The sequence below is a fragment of the Marmota marmota genome, unplaced genomic scaffold (assembly GCF_001458135.2).
Source record: "Marmota marmota marmota unplaced genomic scaffold, marMar, whole genome shotgun sequence".
Classification (NCBI taxonomy): domain Eukaryota; kingdom Metazoa; phylum Chordata; class Mammalia; order Rodentia; family Sciuridae; genus Marmota; species Marmota marmota.
The window spans coordinates 20,696,843-20,717,419 of record NW_026000026.1 but is presented as its reverse complement, the minus strand read 5'-3'; the positions used below and the strand labels follow the sequence as shown (position 1 = coordinate 20,717,419).

The 20,577-nt window shown below is 43.3% G+C and overlaps 1 protein-coding gene across 1 annotated transcript in view; it reads left to right on the top strand.

The window, feature by feature from the left end:
- The window catches only part of Ctnnbl1 (catenin beta like 1), a 154,420-nt gene that overhangs the window by 25,810 nt on the left and 108,033 nt on the right, over nt 1–20,577 (top strand). The window contains exons 2-4 of the mRNA XM_015480807.2: nt 3,287–3,475; nt 7,819–7,925; nt 16,768–16,907. Of these exons, the coding sequence (XP_015336293.1) occupies nt 3,287–3,475; nt 7,819–7,925; nt 16,768–16,907 (436 nt within the window). The remainder of the gene's footprint in view (nt 1–3,286; nt 3,476–7,818; nt 7,926–16,767; nt 16,908–20,577) is intronic.

The window sequence follows — 20,577 nt, the reverse complement described above, 5'->3', positions numbered from 1 at the left end:
TAATAACTTATTTGTGAAATTAATGAATTAACAAATAATTGTTTTAACTTAACCACAGTCTTGTGCAACTTATGTTTATGGCTATATGTAAGTCCCTCAGATCTCTGTCATCAGGGTCCTAGAATCATGGGAGGTGAGCAAATGTTCCAGAGGTCAGGTTCAAGTTTTAAGAAGGAACCCAGTTGTCTTTGCAGGAATTTATGAGAGGGTCTTAGGCATCCTGTCTCCTTGCTTATAAAGCAGAACTGTTAACTACTTCTGGTCCCCAGAGATGTGGTGGAGATTAAAGTTCTGCAGAAGGAAACTGCTATTTCAGTGAAAATTGTTAGATGTGAAAATGAAACCCCTCCCCTGACCTCTGCAGTGTTTGTTTTAACAGGGAGCCGAAGAGGTTCAAAGAGACATCGACAGTGTTATTTCTGCTTTCATTTCATGACTGTGGCAGTATTTCGCTTTCTCCTCTTAATTGTGGGTACTGCCTTTTCTCCCTGCCCTTGGAGATGAACCATCAGAAATCTCCTCTCCATGGAGAACTCTGGAGCTCGTGCCTTGCCTTGGCTCTGCAGCAGGCTCTTGCTAATCAGAATCACGGCAGGGCTTGTTTTATGAGCCTGAAAGAATTCGTGTTCCCAGGGGGCTGAAATTCTTACCTGCTGGGGAGCTACAGCTTTCTAGTTTGAAGCCTGCCCCCCTTCTGGATGAAGCTACCTTTTACTTCCCCTCCTCACATGGAAACTGGTACCTCCTTTTTCTTGTAAACTGTAGTTTCTGAAATGTTGGTTTCTTTTTTTCTTTTTTAGGGTAGAGTAGTAGTGATGATATTAGATTTTTGGATTTAAGAAAATAGAGTTCATATGAGATTATAATCTATCCCATGGAGACTAGGAAGAAAATGAAAAATAGCAGGTGGTACCTACGAACGAAATTGTCTCTAAGCAGTGTCATATGCTCAGACTTGCTAAAGCACCTGGTCCGTAGAGCCAGCAGGACACACGAATATTAGAGGGAATGACTTTCCACCCCGGCATAGTGCAGTTCAGGGGTGGTTGTCATAAGGCGAAATGTGTGATGTGCATGATAGAAATTTATGTTATTACCAAACACCTTACCAGGCTGGCAGTGGACATGGCATTTTCTTCTGTTTGGTGGTAACATACCACCTTGCACTAGCACACTGTTGGTGAGGGCAGTTGTATCAGGTAGAGAGAAAGAAGCTCAGAGAGGAACCTAACACAGTGTTTTGCTGGGGGAGACACAATCTCTTGGATAGGCTCATAATGATAATTTTTACATATTTGTTTAGTACTGTTATTATTTAGAGTTTTTTTTTTTTTTTTAACTTTAAAAGGAGCTTTCATGAGTCCTTAAGGAAAAGGGTTATTACCTCCATTTGCAGTTATGAAAACTAAGGCTTGGGTAGAAGCATGCTTCAGTCGCACCAGTAGCCAGTGGAGCTGAGTGGTGACATTGGGTCTTTTGATGTCTGCTGTAGGATGTTTTCCCTCAGTCCGAAGCTCTTTCAATAGTGCCCTGCTTTATTCTAATTCAGTGGAAAGCAGCAGTAAGAACTCCATCATGGATTGTGTTGCAAAGGTAAAATGAGGTCCTGTCAGAGCGTTGGAAAGAGCCTCAGAGCAGGAGTCAGGAAGTACCACTTCTGTCTTCCAGGATGCCAGTGGTTTGTGACCTTGAGTGCCACCTGGCCTCCAGGTCTTTTACAAATTCTTTAAATTTTTTAATTAAAATTTTTTTTAATTGACCATGATCGTTCCAGGGTAGAATGTGATCTGTGTGTGTGTGTGTGTGTGTGTTACTAGGGATTCAGCCTTACTGCCTTGCACTGAGCCACATCCCCAGCTTTTTAAATTTTTTATTTTTGAGATGAGGTCTTGTTAATTTTTTGAGGCTGCCTTTGAGCCCTTGAATCACCTGAGTAGCTGGGAATTAAGAGGCATGCACCACTGCACTTGACTCAATCTGATATGTTTAGAATGTGGAATGTAAATCAGACCGATCAACAAAATCCATCACCTTACATCCTTTTCTTTTTTTGGTGGAGAAAACACCTGGATTTATTTATTTATTTACTTGCAGTTTTGAACTAGGCAGTACATTGTTTTGTATTGTAGTCACCATTCTGTGCAGTGGACTACTAAAGCTAATTCCTCCTAGCTGAGGCTTTGTACCCTTGACCAACATCTACCCTCTCCCTTTGGTAACTGTCCTTGTGCTCTCTACTCCTGAATTCAACGTATGATTGCACATATGAGTGAGATCATGGGATATTTGTCTTTCTGTGCCTGGCTTATTTTCACTTAGCATGTTGTCCTCCAGGTTTATCTGTGTTGTTGCAAGTAACAGAATTCCCTTCTTTTTTTGGCTGAATAGTATTCCATTTTTTTTGTGTGTGTGTGTGTTTCTTCTTTCATTTGATGATGGACACCTGGGCTGTTTCTGTATATTAGCTACTGTGAGTCATGCTGCAGTGGTCATGGGAGGGCAGATATCTCTTTGGCATAATGATTTCACTTCCTTTGGATATATCTCTAGACTGGAGGGTCACTGGCTCATATGGGAATTCTATTTTTAGTTTTCTGAGGAAACTCCATAGTGGCTGTATTAATTTACATTTCCATAAAAGGGTTCCCTATTCTCTATACCCTCATCAGCAATTGAGGTGATAGCTCTTTGTGGTTTTCATCTGCATCTCCTTGATCAGTGCCTATCAGCATTTTTTCATGTACTTTGTTGCCCATTTGTATGTCTTGGTTTGGGGAGTCCGCCTGGGTTGCCTGGCCTCTGGCTGCCTTCTACTTTGTATAAAATAGAGTTTGAAGTATAATAGATCTTTGGAAGTCACCTATGTAATATCTTGTTTGAACTACTTCTGGGTGACTATTAAAAAGACTTTATCATCTTCCTTAGACATGAGTTAAAACCGTGTTCTAAGGGGTGGTGGTTTCTTGGTAAGTGAATCTAACCCAGTTTCCCCGACTCAAGGTGGCTTTTTTCTTTGAGATTTCTGAATATACAGGAATGTGTGAAGTGCTAAAACTCCATATAAAGAGTTCTGTTGAAAAGAAAAAAGAGAAAGCCACTCTTCCTGGTGTATTTGTAGAATCACAAAGGACCTGAAAAATAACCGCCTGGAGCTTCCCTCCCTTCCGGAGAGTGTGCTCCTGGCTCTTCCCATCAGGAGTCCTGAGAAGTTCTTAGGATGTTTGCCCTGGGTGCCTGTCTCCATCTCTTCCGCTCTAACATCCTGTTTCTTTTCTCTCCTTCTCAGCCCAACAGGGGCACAAAACGCCCCCGGGATGATGAGGAGGAGGAGCAGAAAACCCGTCGGAAACAAGCTGGTCCTCGGGAGCGTGGCCGCCATCGGGAGGAGGAAGCCGCTGTGGTGGAGGAAGCCGATGACGACAAGAAGAGGCTGCTCCAGATCATTGACCGGGAGGGCGAGGAGGAGGAGGAGGAGGTAGTCCGGCAGGGCCTGGGCGGGGAGCGGGCCTGGCCCTGTGTGTGGCAGGGCCACATAGTCCTCGAGCTTCTCCCTTCATCTGTAAATGGGGTTGACACTTCCTCCTTTACAGTGCTGATGTGAATGTGAGGGGAGAAATGGAGTTTGGGAAGCCATTTGCAAAGTGTAAGGGCAACGCAGAGAGAGTTTCTAAAAATTATCCCAGATTACAAGGGAGCAGAGAGGAAGGCGATTGGGTGGCTGGAGGGGCCTGGGACGCTTCCTAGACGGCTGCTCCGAGGACACCCAGAAGGCACTCGCAACTCTGAATGTAGCCAGGAGTCTTTGAAAGCAGAGTCAAATTCTGTCACTTGGACAAGTGGAGAAGGGCTTTTGGGGTAGAGGAAGGAAGTGGCATCAGCAAAACAACAAAGGTGGAGACGTTCAAGGGCGTTCTGGGATTAGCTGTTTGGATGTGACCGGAAAAGCAGCTTGTGGCCTGGTGTGGTGACGTGGGTGGACCTTTAGTCCCAGCGCAGGTCGGGGCCGAGGTTGGGGATCGCGTAGGCCCAGGGCCTTTTATCTCCCAGTCCCTTCTGGAATGCTCTTCCCCGAGTGCTTCGCGGCTGGTTTCCTCCCACTCAGGTCTCAGGTCTGGTGTTTCCTCCAAGAAGCTGCCTTGCTCCGAGGTAGCCTGCGAGCCATCCTCGCGTCCTCTGTCACTTTCCTCGGTGTATTGTCTTCATAGCAAGTGTCAGGGTTTGAAATTCCTATCTGTTTATTTTATTCATTGTTGCCTGTCCTCAGCCTCCCATGGGACAGGGGCGGCACTGTGCTGTCATAGTGGAACCCCACACTCAGGACGGTGCCTCGATCTGGGTAGGCCTTTACCAATATGTAGTGAATGAATAAGTGAATGAAACTGAGAAGAGTGGAGGCAAAACACCAATGATTACAAACAAAATGACCTTACCGTTGTGCCTTTTTAAATCCCGAGCACTAACTTCTGTGTTATTTCACTCTGGCATTTTGTTCACTATGAATTATGGAAATAGATTCTTAAGAGCCAGCTGTTTTCTACTTCCCTCAAAGACATGATGCTAAGTTTGGATTTTAAAAATGAGGCTGGAGTGTGAGTCGGAGGGAAAAAAAATTGATTCATATTCCAAAAAGGTCTTTGCTGTGTTGTGACAATAGCTCTCTCCTCATTAGGATTTGTACCAGTGCTAATTTGGGAATCAGCCCTTAAAAGATGGTGCCACTTTGGCAATGTGTGGTGGGGGACGGCGTGAATTCTGCTTCCTGTCTGAGGGCAGCAGCCTCTCTAGGGCTTGCACCCACAGTGCATGCACACACGTCCCCTCCCCTCTGCTTCTGCCCAATCTGTTCGCCCTGCAGCAGCGGTTAATTGGCAGGTATAATTCCCGTGTAGAGCAAGGCTGGTCCTGGAGGATTAGGACAGTAGCTGTCATGGGTAAGTGGTTTCTAGCCTGGGAGACAGAAATGTAATGTGGGACCAGGCCTTCTGTTAAGGGACAGGGAAAAAGAGATCGCTTTGTAAAAATGACACATGGACGGCTACAGGTCCAGGAGTTATTTTCTCACTGCCACCAAAGTCCCATTTGAGGAAAAACAAGTGATGCTTGCCCCTGTAAAGTCACGTGAACTTGTAAAATATTATTGTCCTTTTTGTGCCATATCACCAGCATTCATCTTTCTGAAATCTCCCTCCGGTTTCTGACATTGAGCTATTGGAGATACTGCTGTGGCTGATGACTAAGACTGATAATCCAGTTTCCCCCAGTGTTGGAGAGAAATTAAAGGGGGGAAGGCCAGACCCTGGAGGGGCTGGTGTTTGGGAATCCCAGGAGAGCTGCTTGGAAACTGACGCGGTTTTCCGCAGGGTGGGCAAGGGGTTAGCACAGGGAAAGAAAAGCAGTGGTTATTGTTTGCTTTGTTTCAAGTTTGCTTGAAACCTTTCCCCGAAATTTTGATTTTTGTAGTTAAACCCTAGTGGTATGATATGTTGGGTACACTGAGCTTAGGAACAGCTCACATCAGTGTGGTTCACCAAAGAGTTTTCTGTACATAATTTCTGTAGGCCATCTCTGTGACCTTGAAAGATGCAGGAAACATTTTCATTTAGCCCTTCCTGCCTCCCTTCCCCCCTTCACTGGACCTTGCCTGGGTAACTGCTGTGAGCTGGGTACTGGAGAAGCTGCAGTGAACCAGGAGACGAGGGCCAGCAACTGGTACTGCTCCTGCGTGGGGTTGGAGAGATTATCTGGGCCAGGTCTTGCCTGACCATCTTACGCAGGCAATATGAAGGATTCAGGATCTTATTGTAGGTGCAGGTGGATGAATTCGGAAAAGACTTATGAGGGAGAATCGTTTGGTGTTAGGGAGGGTTTGAGGAGTAATTCAGCAAAGTTACATTGCCACGTGGCTAGTAAGAAATGAAGGGAGGCTCTCAGTCTTGGCTGAGCTAGGACAGTCACTTTACTTTCTGCCCTATCAGGGAATCTCTCTTGGAATTGTTGATCCTAGGGAGAAGGGAGAGTCCAAAAGAGTACCTCAGGATGCTGGCGTCATTGACACGATCTGAGAAATGTGTTGTGCCCAAAATGTATAGGTATCTTTCACTTAAAACCCAGTATGTGAAAATTGAAATTTACTAATAAAATAAGAGCTAATATTTTCAGGGTACTTACAAAATTATGGGATAATTCAGTGCTTTCCAGAAGTATCTATTTCAAGTTCTCCTAACAGCAAATTTCTTTCATTGCTTTTAGGTGTGAATTATAGTCAGTGACTACAAAGCTTTGAAGCTGGGAGTTGGGTGCATGTTAGAGAGGCAAGATGCACTGCAGCTCATTAATTTAAACTGGAAAGTAAACTGAAGAGAAAACATCTCTGAAATTTTTGTGTAGATGGCTTTTGGCAGGGAGTTTTCAATTTTCAAATATTCACTTTATTTACCTTTGTTGGTATTATTACATAGTATGAAGTAAGACAATTCTATATGGTCTAGTAGCTTTTTGTTGTTGTTGTTGCTTACTTTGGGCAAGATTACTACATTCTTTCTTTCTTTATTTTTGGTACCGGGAATTGAACTCAGGGACGCTCGACCACTGAACCGTATCCCCAGCCCTATTTTGTATTTTATTTAGAGACAAGGTCTCACTGAGTTGCTTAGAGCCTTGCTTTTGCTGAGGCTGGCTTTGAACTCATGATCCAATCCTCCTGCCTCAGCCAGGATTCCAGAACTTGTTCTCAGCAGCTAGTGAAGACCAGACACAGTAACATGGGAGAAAGGTAACACAGTGGCTCTATCCAATTAACCATTCTTTGCTGTGGGCTGTGCAAAAACAGGCAGTTGGCCAGGCACGGTGGCACATCCCTGTGATCCCAGCAGCCCAGGAGGCTGAGGCCGGAGGATCACAAGTTTGAGGGAAGCCTCAGCAATTTAGTGAGATCCTGTCTCAAAATTTAAAAATAAAAAAGTACTGGGGATGTAGCTCAGTGGTAAAATGCCCCTGGGTTTACTCCCCATCACCAAAAACAGCAACAACAATAACAATAAAACACATAAAAACAGTAGGCAGTGGGATGGATTTGTTCTGAGGATAGTAGTGGGCCAATTCCTGGTGTGGGCAGAAGATTAGGAGCCACTGTCAGTGCCCCTGGACTTGATCTTGAACAAGTTCTTTGAACTTCTTTTTTAAAATTTTTTTCTTTAGTTGTCAATGGACCTTTATTTTTTTTATTTATATGTGGTGCTGAGACTCGAACCCAGTGCCTCACATATGCGAGGCAAGAGCTTTACCACTGAGCTACAGCCCCTGAACAACTTCTTCTTTTTTTTTTTTAATATATATTTTTTTAGTTGTCAATGGACCTTTATTTATTTTTATGTGGTGCTGAAGATCGAATCCAGTGCTTCTCACATGCCAGGCAAGTGCTCTAACACTGAGCCCCAGCCCTAGCCCATGGAACTTCTGAATCTTACCTGTACAACAAAGGCAAAGAACAAGATAAATGTTAGATAATGATATCTAGTATTATTGCTTACTCTATGCTATATGGTATGTTCAAGAAATATTTGTTGAAAGAGTCTCTTTGTGCTTTAAACTGAATTCCCTGCATTATACAGACTGGGCTTTAAGTGAGACACCCAGAGAATACATCTGATGTGACCCCTCAGCCATGATCCTCATGGGGGAGAAAAAGTGTATACTGTCCATCAAATCCAGGAGAGCCAGTGGCAGAGTGAGGTGGATCATCAGAGCCACAGGAAAGTGGTGACAGTAAATGTGAAATTCTTGTGCACTGAAGTCGTTGTGTTCGTCTCTTTGAACCAGGAGGAACCGCTGGATGAAAGCTCAGTGAAGAAAATGATCCTCACATTTGAGAAGAGATCCTATAAAAACCAAGAGTTGCGGATCAAGTTTCCAGACAATCCAGAGAAGTAAGGCTCTGTTTGGCTGATGCCCTTCCTCCTCTGCCGTGTTCTGTTTGCTGATTTTGTGTTTGTTTGTTTGTTTGTTTGCCTTGGCTTTTTGGTCTGGATCAGGAGTCCCAGGATGACCCCCATATTTGGGAAATCACTCATAGGACTCAGAGGACTAAGAATCACTGTTACTTAGGACTGTGGTTTATACAGCGACAGGGTACACGACAGGATACTCGACAGGCAGAGTCTGGAGAAATTCATGTGCAGGCTTCTCGCCACGGGAAAGGGCCAGACAGACACACTCCTTTTTCCAGCAGTGAATCGCCTCAACATGGTGCAGCGTTGCCGTCCTGGGAAGCTCGTTTGAGACTCCAAGTCCAGAGTTTTTAATTAAGATTGGTTATGTAAGCATCTCTGGCAGGAACAACACCAGAATTCCAGACTCCCAGAAGGAAAGCAGCTGTTCAGTGCCCCAGGCTGGCAAAACAACCTTATTACTTAGGGAACATTTCAAAAGCCAAGCTCCCAGCTGCCAGCCGTGGGCAGCCTTGCAGCAGGCCCTTCTGAAGATCAGGCCGCTATGTTAATTCTTTCCTGCATCATTCTTCTCATGGCTTCCAGTAGTGAGAGCTCTGCTGCTGAGAAAATGTCAAAAGCTTTGGGGTTAGACAAATATGGATGCGACTCCCAGATGATCTTAAATAAGTCACTTCCCCTTTCTTGGCTGTAGCTGTTTTGTCAATGTAAAGAAATAATAGCTTCCACGTGGAGTCGCTGTGAAAAGGAAGTGAGAGTGATCGTAGCATTCCGCTCAGTGCCTGCACGTACTAGATGCTCATGAAATGCCCTGGTGTGATTGTCACCATGAAGTGCCAAAACAACAGATCCTGTGTCTTTTGGCCAGTCTTGAGTCTTCACTAAAAGCTCTTTCATATTTATAGAGAATTCAATGTGCTAAATCTCTTTCCCTCCCTGTCTTTCTCCCTTCCCAGATACACAGTTTTAATGAATCTTATATGCTCAAAGCCCCTGGCGATTAAGAGTTGTACAGTATGGTCTTTGCACTCAGGACTGTAGGTTACCAGGGATACTGACTACAAATGCAAGGTAGAAGGTCATACAGTCTTTTAAAAAGATAAAAGTAGAGAGCTCTGGGAGCACAGGGGAAGAGACCGGAAACTCCAGTTCCAGGCTTTTGAGGACTTCACAGAAAAGACAGTATATGAGCTGGGCCTTGAAGAATGACTTTAATTATATTAGGCAGAAAAGAACACAGAAAGGCACACAGTGTAAAGACAAAACACCCAGGTGTCAGACTGAAGGCTTCACTGCAACCCGAGGAGGCCAGTGTGGTCCACCCTGCCAGGGAGCAGAGAAGGGAAAAGCTGGTTACCAGACCAAGCCCACTGCGCTCTTGGACAGTAGTAGTAGCTGGATCAGAGCTCTGCTGCCCAGTACCTATCAGGTTCTGTGCTGACCTTCACCATGTGGTAGCACTTAGGTGTGTGTGTTTAATTACACAAGTAATGTATAAATAGGTTGTCATTGTAAAGAATACCAGCAGAGCATAAGTAGAAGGAAAAAGGAAAGTTCTCCTGCACTGCAATGACTCCCTTTTCATTCCCCTACCTAGATGTAACCTGTGAACAGTTCATGAATATCTCTCGGATTATTTTCTGTATACTTAGTAAATGTGAGAATTTTTTTCCTACATAAATTACAGTGGGGCTGGGGTTGTGTGGCTCAGTGGCAGAGCGCTTGCCAAGCATGTATGAGGCTCGGTTCAATTCTTAGCACCATGCATCAATAAATAAAATAAAGGACCATTGACAACTAAAAAAATATTTAAAAAACAAATCATACTGTATGTATTCTGTACCTTGGCATTTGAATTCACATATCAGGAAATGTTTTCATGTTAGTTTTCTGCATATCTACTTTATCTACTTTTTGTTTTAACTAGTGCATGATATTTTGTGGTTGGGAAGTATCATTATTTATTTAGTTATTTTCCAATTGATGGACATTTGGTTCTCTTAATTATTGGCTTTTATGAACAGTGCTGCAGTGAATCTTCTTGTACATTTGTCTCTTTGTATGTGTATCTTTTTAGTGTAGATACCTAAATGTTGAATTCCCACGTTGAGGGATGTGTACATTTTAAACTTCCATAGCTCCTGCGGGGTCTCCCACTGTATCTTTATTCTTCCTCCAGCCGCATCTCTCCCTGTGTTCTTACGCACAGTAACTGTGATGGGTCTTTAAACACCTTTGCCATTTGTTTTATTGTTATTTCTCTACTCAGTGATTCCTGCCTGAGACTCTTCCTCTAAATACTCCTCCTGTCTCTTGGCTCTGTAGTGCCAGCCCAGTACCTGCCGTGCTGTGGGTTTTTGGAAAACATGAGGGCTATTGTATGATCCATTCCATCTTCATTATATCTCCATCACTTAGAACCTAAGACCACATTATGAAGAAGCTATGCTGTAAACTGTTATCACTGGAAGTGTAAGAAATCAGTTTACTTCTTGGAATACCAATATTCCCCTTGGTAGATATCCCGGCAATTCAGAATAGTGAGTTTCTCTAGGCTGTGGTCACCTTTGGAAGCACTGTGCTTTGGTGTTACAGTTTATAAGCTGTTTTTAAGAAAATGTTTTTTAAAAAAATTAACAATGCTTTCTGTTCAGACAAAATTGATATACTATTTTAGTTTTAAAAATCTGAACATGTGAAAATTGAAATTATGCATAAGGAAACCTTTTTGTTGTGTCAAAAAGCAATTAGGAAACTCTGTTTCTGACCTTGAGTTCTCGGATTCTTTCTGGTGTGGTGTTTTTCATAATTCTTGAGACTGGCAATGCTCAATTAAGATGAAAATTTCTAGAGCATATTTGAATGAAACTTTCCAGATGAGATCAAAAACATTCCCATTTATTTTCCCGTATGTGTAGTTGTCATTTTGATCGCATACCCCAAACGCCTATTCATTTGGCTGCATTTCAGATTCGATTGACAGTCCTTCCACTGCCTCCGCTTTGCACCGAGCAGTGCTTCTCCCAGACACCCCTGGAGTAGCGTGTGCTGTCCCTAGGAAGTCCTTTCATCGTTCTTCTCTTCATTTCTGCAGAGTCATAATTATCTAGTGTGTGATTCTCTGGCTGTTTGTACTTTTAAATTATTGAGTACCCCAAAGTGCTTTTGTTACAAAATTCTCAAAAATAGAAGACTATACAAGCACATATGCCATTAGCCATCAGGATATTGTGTAACTGTCTGGAAAACCCCACGGGACACCCTCGAAAGAGAAAGAGTGACGAAGGCAAGTAACAGAATTACTATAAAATAGTTTCGGTCTGACAGACCCCTGGAAGGATCCCCCCCCCCGCCCCATCTCTGTCCTGTGTCCCAGGACCACACCTAGAGAACTGCTGATTTAATTGGTGGAGGGAGCATTGCGCTCCCCCACTGTAATTGCCGGCTGTGTGGTTGCAGGTTGCACTCTTTGGTTTCTGTTGCTTTTCTGGTCCAGTGATTTTGAACTTTGCTAATGTTCACTCTGGTGGTAGAAGGTGAATGTCCTGTCTGTCTGAAGCAAATGTACAGCGGGAGGATAGGAGAATGTTATGTCATGTCAGATGGAGTCCATGATCCCCTCTCAGCCTGGGTTACTGTTTAAATATGTTGCTCATTGCTTTCCCATGGCCTCTTTCCCCAGCTAGGAGTCAGTTATTGCTGAAGGTGTGCCAATTCCCCACAGTAAATAGTAAGTCTGTGCTGTAAAATTTTCTTCTGTCAGCAAAACAGAAGAAAATTGTCTTTGTCACAGCATGGCCAACTTGAAGGTACACAGATTTGTTTGCCACCTACTCTGTGACAAAAACAATATGCTTAGGCACTTTAAATAGAGTATTTATTTTAATTCTCACTGTAATTCAGCTAGGAAGGTAAGGAAGTTGAGGTTTAGAGATAAGTGGTTAATATTCTGCTTCCTTGACCAGGTTGGGACCCTGTGTTCTGTGTTCCAGTGGCACTTCTTCTGATAGTACTGGGTGTCCTTACAGTTAATTGTTATAGATTGTTATATTCATGCTAGACGGGGACTCGATGAAGCCAAAAACTGGGATTATCTTATTATCTGTTTTAGCCAGTACCTAAGATGGTGACTGGCACCTAGTATGTGCTTGAAATCCTTATTTATTTACAGCCAGTAAATAGTATGGCTGGGAGAATGACCCAGGTGTTTACCTCCGTAGCTCATTACTTACATCACACTGGACCCAGAGGTAGTTTTGTGATGTTTTTTATCTTGTAGTTTTGTTTCTACTGGTTTATTTTGTTTTAATAGTTTTCTGACTTTCTAAACTTAAAAATTTGGGTTAATACCATATATTTGGAAGAAGAATTGCAAAGTTGGAAGAAACCATTTAGGTCTTGGCGTGTTTTTTTGTTTGTCTTAGTATTATCCTTAAAAAAAAAAAAAAAAAAAACAAAAAAAAAAAACCACAAAACTACCCTCAGTCGCAAGGATCTTGCTTTCAAAGAAACCTATTCCATCATTTGGCAGTCCTGACTCAAGATTTCAACTGAAGAAGAATTTCAACAAATTTGAGAGGATATCTAAACTATTTATAATCTTGGTTGCTCCCAGGGTCAGTTTCCATATCCCCTCAAGTAGGACAAATTTTTACAAAATTTCAAGGTTGTCTGACTGGCACGAGAGCTCGTGTCTTCTTTTAAGCGTTCTAAAACCATAGTGGCATTTGTGGTCACTGCTTTCCTCTGCTCCTTCCTTTGGCAGGTGCCTGCCAAGTCTCTGTGGTGGATGGTAAGTAGGGCAGGTTCTGGTGGCCAGAGATGAGTAGGGAGTAGGCCCTGTCCTGGCAGAACCACCTCATGGTTCTGATTTGTGTTGCAGTTAGGGTTGGCTGAACCATCAAGTCCTTTCTACCCACACATACTCCTGTGAAACGTTCCTTTCCTATCGCAGACACTTATACTTGGCTTTTTGGTTCAATGCTTCAGTTTTCTTCATGGATCCCAGGTAATTTTCCCCCGGTTGGATTTGCTGCATCATTATTACCTCTCTGGAACTTGGGAGTTGATTCTGTTAACTGGTGTGTTCTCTGTCTCTTTAAATTGTGTTAATATGACATTTGTAAAGTTCGTCTTTTTTGTATGTTCATGTTCACTCAATTCACTGATCAAAGAGTAACGATAGAATAAAATCATTGATCTAAACAGTTCCGAGGACAGAGCCCCACAGGAGTTTTTGGAGGCTTCCCTGAGTCTGACACTCATTTCCCGATTTCCACCCAGATCCCCAAATCTTGTCTTGTACTCAGCACAGTTTTGTTTATTGTTATCTAGGGCTCAGTCTCCTTCAATAATTCTTCTGGATGGACTAGAAAACATATTTATATTAAGTCAGCTTACTATTTGAAGTTGTTTTTGTTTTTTCTTAAATACCATGTAAGACAAATAAGCCTTACAAGTTTGCTAAGCCCATTGGGTTCAGGGATTATGCTGTTTTGCTGCCCTGGAATAGTTGAATCCTTCTGCACCAGCCTTTTTTTTTTTCTTTTTGCAGTTCTGGGTAGGGAACCCAGGGCCTTGTACGTGCTAGGCAAGCGCACTCTCCATAAGTTACACCCCCACCCCCGCTCCTGACTCACGATTCTGATTTGGCTTCCACATTTCAGGTGATGGGGAATAGTGACTTTAAAAAGTACTCTATTTATAAGCACAAAGGAAGGAGTCTTTAAAATAAAAAAAAAAAAAAAAGTATTGGGGGAGAATCTTGATTTAAAAAATATGTTATTTACTTTGAAGAGCAAGCAGGTGAGAGAGAAGGTAAGGAAGCATTGAAAAAGTTTATCAAGGGAGTGTTTTGCAATAAGAGACATTAAACATACTCTAAAGCTATAACCATGTGGAGGTGTGGTCCTGGCTTAGAAATTACCAGATAAACTGGTGATGTGGAGTGAAAAGTTCAAAAACAGACTAAAATTTGCATTAAAATTTAGTGTGTGATAGATGGCATTTCTTCAAATGAGTAGGAAAGGATAGAGTATCATATTGGGGTAGATGGCTAAATACTTGCAGAAAATGAAATTTGACCTTTGGCCTATATGATATATTAAATTCAGATAGATTAAACATTTAAGTATATATAAACACAAAAGTAAACCATAAAATCTATGTGATCTTAGCATAGAAAAGTCTTTGCTCGAGGTATATGTAAAATAGAGTTCATAAGGCAAAATTTGACCACCTGAACTTTTGAAAACCATCATGTCAAAAAGTAAGCAAGTAAGTAAATAAATAAATATAATTATGTCAGAAATCACAGAGAATAAATTAAAGGGCAGTACTTTTGTTTTTCCTTTTTTGCAACATATGACAGTGCTTCGTTTCCTTAATATAGAGAGCATTAATAAATCATTAATCAAGATGAACACCCTGATTTCAAAATGGACAAAGAATAAACCCAAATAGTAAACATTAGAAGAATTTTAACCATTTTAGTGTGTGAAGTGCAAAAAGTTTAAAGAGCCTTTCTGATCTTGTACTGGAGGTGGTTTGAAGTGAGTGATGCTGTCTGTGGAGAGGGCAGGGGAAACGGGCTCCTCACACGCGCTGCCACCTTTCTTGCAGAACATGTCAACATCTGTTAAGTCAGGTGTACTCTTTGCCTTGGCACTTGCCTTCCTGGGAATTTATCCTAACACATTCATTAGAAATGCTTGCCTCTAAGTGTCATTTGTTATGGGGGAAAAATTAGAAGCCTCGCATGTCTGACAAAGGGGGATTGGTTAAATAAATTTTGGTACACCAACACAAGGGGATATACTACGTAGCTATTTAAAATTTATGATTTAGAACAAGAATTGCAGATAAACTCAGCCTCCGCTGCGCTGTGTGGCTGACTGCTAGACTGTTCTTGGAGCACTGTGGGGAGGGCTCTCTTCTGCAGCCGTGTCTGGGCTCTTCAGGGAGGAGCGCTTTTGGTCAGTGCGAGGTTTTGCCCTGGGAGAAAGAGAGCCACCGACAACAGTTGGTAAGGTGGCCTGACCTGCTGTCAAAGAATGGTTAATGAAGGGTAGATTTTTCAACCTGTGTTACCAACGACAGCAAAACTCGAGTTTAGAACTATACATGCTCTGTAACTTTGGGGGAAAAAAAGGCTGTGAGTTGAGAAAATGACTTAAACACATAAGCATGTTGTCAATGAGAATTTCTTATTTATAGGGTCATGAATGATTTCCATGTAGTGTGTATGTGTGTGTGTGTGTGTGTGTGTGTGTGTGTTTTAGCAGGGTTTGAACCCTGCGTGCTAAGCAAGTGTGCTGCTACTAAGGTAACCCCCCAGCACCATCCCCCTTTTTTTCTTTTTTTTTAAGTCAGGGTCTTGCTAAGTAGCCCAGTCAAATTTGCAACCCTCCTGCCTCAGCCTCCAGAGTAGTTGAGGTTACGGGTGTGCACTACCACATCCTGCTTCTTTTGACTTTTTGAGATTTTGTCATTCTTTTTCCTGTTTTCTATAAAAAGTAGTACTTTGTAATTAGAAAAAAAATATAAATGTTATTAAAAATAATGGGGAAAAACGATGGTAAGGGATGTCATCTAAAATATGGGCAAATTTTGAAAAATTATAATCTCATATTTTGTTTCTTATAGAATCTAGATATCTAGATTCTGGTATCTGCCCAGGCTCAGTGTCTGGTCGCTGTTGAGTCTCATATGACTTTAAGAGTCCCTGCTTATGTTCTCTTTCTTTTGGACCTCTGTTAAGTGAACGTAGGTATTTGTGCATATATGTACAAAAGATAGGGTTCCTGACTTTAAGAAGCTTATGTTCTAGAAGAGAAGATGGATGTGTTATGATAATAGCAGTAAGTGCAGTGTAGTCACAGGGACTCTTCTATGCTGTATGTCGTTGTAAGTGCTTTATGTGTTTTAACTTTTATGCTTTACAGAAGCCCTGCGACACAGGTAACAGTATTGTCCCCATTTATAGATGAAGAAACTAAGATGTAGAGAGGCTGAGTAGGTGGGTAGGCCAGGTTCAAACCCAGGCAGTCTGGCCCCAGGCTCTGTGTAACCGCTGCTTCCTCTGGTCACTCTCAATCAGGTATCGTTTGATTGCTTTACACGGCTCTGCTCATTTCCTTCTTAGAACAGACCTTTCTGCCTCGTTCCTCTGAGGCTTAATGATGTTCCTTGTGTGTCAGGCACTAGGGGAGGGTGTGCAAAGTGAATGCAAAGTAGCTCCATCTGAGAAGTTCCCGTGTAGAAGTGTGAGTGAGGAGCATGCTGGGTGGGTGTGGTGGTGGTTACAGATGCCCGAGATGAGGTCAGCCTCAATTAGCATGAGAAAAGAGGAACTTTGGGGGAGCTGCAGAATCCCACTGTCTTCCTGTGGAAGAGGGGAATAATTGACTTCTGACCTGAAGAGGGGAATAGAGAAGTCCCTTTGGATTGGTGGGATAGCTAGTTCAGGGCCAGAGTGAGTTGCCACACCAAGGGGTGTTGGTAGCTGCTAATCCATAGCACTGGCGTGCAAATCATTTAATGCTGCAAAATGCTTTGAGAGCCTCTAAAAGGCAGCTTGTGACCGCAGGAGTAAGGGGGACCCTGTAATGAGATCTGAACCCAAGATTGATTTTTGTAATGAGGAAATCGATTTCCCAAGGAAATTGTGTGACAGTATGATGTTTGGATGAGTGTACTTCTTGGTTGGTCTGTCGTAGACACTTTGACAGATCGTCTCTTTGTCTGGATGTGTTGCTGTTTGCTCCTCGGCGGCAGTAGTGCCCCTTCCTTTTAATGACGCTGTCTTGTTCTCCCCTCCTAGGTTCATGGAATCCGAGCTGGACCTGAATGACATCATTCAAGAGATGCACGTGGTGGCCACCATGCCAGACCTGTACCACCTTCTGGTGGAGCTGAATGCTGTGCAGTCGCTTCTCGGGTTGCTGGGACACGATAATACAGATATCCTTTCAGATCTGTCCTCAGTAGAAGGCTGACTCGGGGAGGGGGCTGTTTACGCTCCTCCCCTGTCTGTCTCTGCTGATGTGTGCTGTCACGTCTGGTGTTCTATTTCCATTCTAATTATCTTCCATCTTGAAACACACGCTGCTCTTTACTCATTTGAAAATCCAGTTTTTATCTGTTAACAAACCTTGGGCAAATCCTTAATTGTCCTATTTGCTTTTATTAGTACTAGAATTCATAATGATGTATCTGTTCAGACATTAGCAGCATTAATTTTCAGGAACTGAATTTGGAAGCCCCTTATTGAGGCAAGGCCAGACAGATTTGAATGTGTTGATCTAGACATCATTCCACTAGCAGATGGCCCAGTGGATCTGACCAGGGGAGGCAGTGAACCGTGGTGGAAAGCACACTGGGATGGCCTGAGGACAGGGAAGCTCGTCTGTTTTGTCCACTGCTATATTCCAGTTCCTTAAAGAGTCTGTGTGCCCAATAAAGAGCATTTCCTATTGGTTGGAAGTGCATTAGACCTAAGCAGACAAGCTAGGTCTGACTCCCAGCTTCCCTTCTTAGATAAAGCATGGTGCCTCCCCTCACCTGCACAAATAGTTGGCTCTCAGTGTTAGTGAGAGGACCAGAGAAGCTGTCAGAGTGCCAAGTAGGTTCCTGTTGCTCAGTAGGCACTTGGTAAATGTTCCTTGTAAGTGAATTTGAGTCATGACTTCCAAAACCATTTCATACTTTGTCTTTGCCATCAAGTGTGCAATAGCTTTAATGTAAAAGATTTTTGATGTGCCTGTGGACAAGGCTATGTTCATTAAACCAAAATTTCCTCTTAACAGTTGTTCTGTTTGACTCCAGATTTCCAGTGGTAAGAGACAAATGTAGTTAGTCTGCTTGAGTGATATTCATGGGAAATCCGCTGCTGCTTCACGTTATTTTCATCCTGCTGGTAATCTCTCTCCTGAGAGCATGTCTGACTAGGTTCTTTCTTGCTTGATAATTCTCATAGAAATAAATCAGTGAATAATTTTAATGCCGACTTCTTGAAGGGCAATCTGAAGACATTTCTGATGCTTCCATGTAACGTTAGACAGTGTTAAGAATTGCTCTGCTGGTCCCCAGGTTGAGGACTGTGTTCACCAGGGGTTGCTGTGGGGGGTGTGGATTAGATAGAGAGCCATGGTCAGTTAGCTTGTGTCCATGAGCTCCGTGGAAGGTCTCCTGGATTCATTCCATGGACATGCTTTGATGCCTTGACGTTCCAGGCACCGTGAGCTGCGCTGGATGCTCAAGCAGTGTTGTACAGTGGGCACTGTCTTGGTCAGCTTGGGCTGTATCACCAAATACCGTGAACTGGGTGGCTGAGAAGTAGTGGGAATTGGTTTCTCATGGTTTTGGATTCTGGGAAGTGCAAAATCCAGGCACTGGCAGCTTTGGTATCTGGTGAGGGCACCTGTCCTGGTTCATAGACAGCCTACTGTGTCCTCCTGTGGGGAAAGGAGTGAGGGAACATGCTGGCTCTTTTATGAGAGCACTAATCTATCTCATCCCTGAGGTCTCTGCCCTCGCAACCTGATCACCTCCAAAGGCCCCGCCTCCAAACTGTCACACTTTGGAAATTAGGTTTCCACATACAGATTTTGGAGAGGAGGTAAATAATTATTCTGAAGCCATTACCTGCCATATGAGGGATCCTTTCAGAACAAAGTGGTTCTCAAAGATTCAGCGATTGGCATTTGAGTTGTGACTTCACTTTCAAGTCACCTATAGAATGGAAGCTTCCAAAATCCCTTAGACCTTAGCAGTAATTTAGCCTAGTGCCCTATTTGTTTCTGTAGTGACAAGTCTGAGGCCAGGTGCTGGACGGCTAACTGTGGAGGCAAGGCTGGCACTCTAGGTGCTGATGTCCCGTCCAGCGTTCCTTCCTGCTCTGGCTGGAGTCTTCCCTGTGGGCTTCACCACATCTCCAACAGAGACGCTGAGGCACACCTCATCCTGTGAATGAATACCAAAGTCACCTGCTATGTTTCTGGAAACACAGCTCTCTCCTGCCAACCCAAAATAATAGTAGCAGCTTTCCCAGGAGACTGACATTTTGCTGATTCACCAGCCGGTTCCCGCTGGGGAGAAGACTGACTCCGTCCCACGTAGGCATGCTCGGGAGAGGCAGGGCGCAGATGTTCCGCTTTGTTAAGTCCTGGTCTTTAAAAAGGAAGAAAACACATCCCCCTATAATATCTCTTGACAGACTGCCATTCCCTCCTGTTTTCTGAGAGCTAATCTGTTCCCCACTCTTGTATGCTAACCTTCACCCAACTGCCCTCACGATATTTTTAAAAATCTAATTATGCCCTACGTCACATTTAAAGTGCATTGAAAATTTTTAATTACCTTAATTTTAATTAGATGCAGCAATTAGGGTAAATGTCATCGTCCTCACAGTTCAGTTTCCCGTGATTTCAGGGAAGGATGGGCCCTCTTGACTCGCAGCTGACACATCCTCTGCCGGCGGAACCCCATCTCCCTGCCCGCTGTGCTCTGCTCCTTGTCTTCTCTGTGATCTATAATGGAAATTTTTCTTCAGGAAATGGTTGTTAACAATTTACTGTTGTACAGCTGTAACTGCCCAAAACACTGTACCATGAATAAACAATTTCGTGGCAGTCATGACTTAAATTTTTAATTTTTTTTAACTCTTCATCTATCAGCCAGCACCATACCCTACTGGTTGTGTTCCCAGCAAGCTCGCGGGTCATCTGTGCTTTGTCCTTCTCGGAGAAAACATGAACTGGAGGGATTTTAATTGGATCAGAGGCTGGTTTGTTGTAACCTTCAGAGGCAGAGGATGCGAGCAAACAGCTCGTGCCTCGTCCTTTCAACCGGGAGATGCTGCTAGGAGTCGCCATCTCTCCTCGGCTGCTGCGGTATGGTGGTCAGTGCTCCTGGCCAGCTCCCCAGCCCCAGCAGGGCCCAGCCAGCGCCCTAGGTGGATGCAGAATGAAATTGTGGTCTGCGAAGAGCTGGGGTTAGCACAAGCCCCCGGCATTGAAGGGTTGCTCAGAGGGAGCATAAGGGGTACCCGACAGCTGCTGCCTTTTCAAAATATTGCTTTTTAAAACAGTTTTCTGTAAAGCAAATCATTTAAACATGTTTAGGGCCCCTTTTTAATGAACTGTTTAGAGTGTTTCTACAGAGAAAATAAAACCAAAAGTACATCGAAAGATGTTTTTCTAAGGTATCACTCAAAATGCCAGTTTTTGTGGCCTGGCTTAAGTGAATTTTTCTGTTTGCCTAAAGGAACGAGCAGGAATAAAACAAATAGGGGAAGGTGAAACTCCAGATGGTGGCGGGTCACCCCTTCTGCTACAAAAAAATAAGTAAAAGTCACCATGGTGCCATATTCATGAGTGTCCTGGTTTGGTCATTTTCCATGTTCTCCTCCTGCATGACAAGTCGGCAGAGTCCCCTCTAGTCTTCTTTGGCAGATCACTGGCATTTTGGAGGTTCCTCCTTTGTGTAAGTGTGTTGTGTGGCACTAGGGAAACAGGAATGATAACTGGAATCGAGAGCAAAACACACAGGTAAACCACCCCTGTGGCTCTAGCTGTTAAAGTGCTCAGGAAATGTCATCAGCACTCTTAGGAGGTGTAGGTCACTTCTGGCG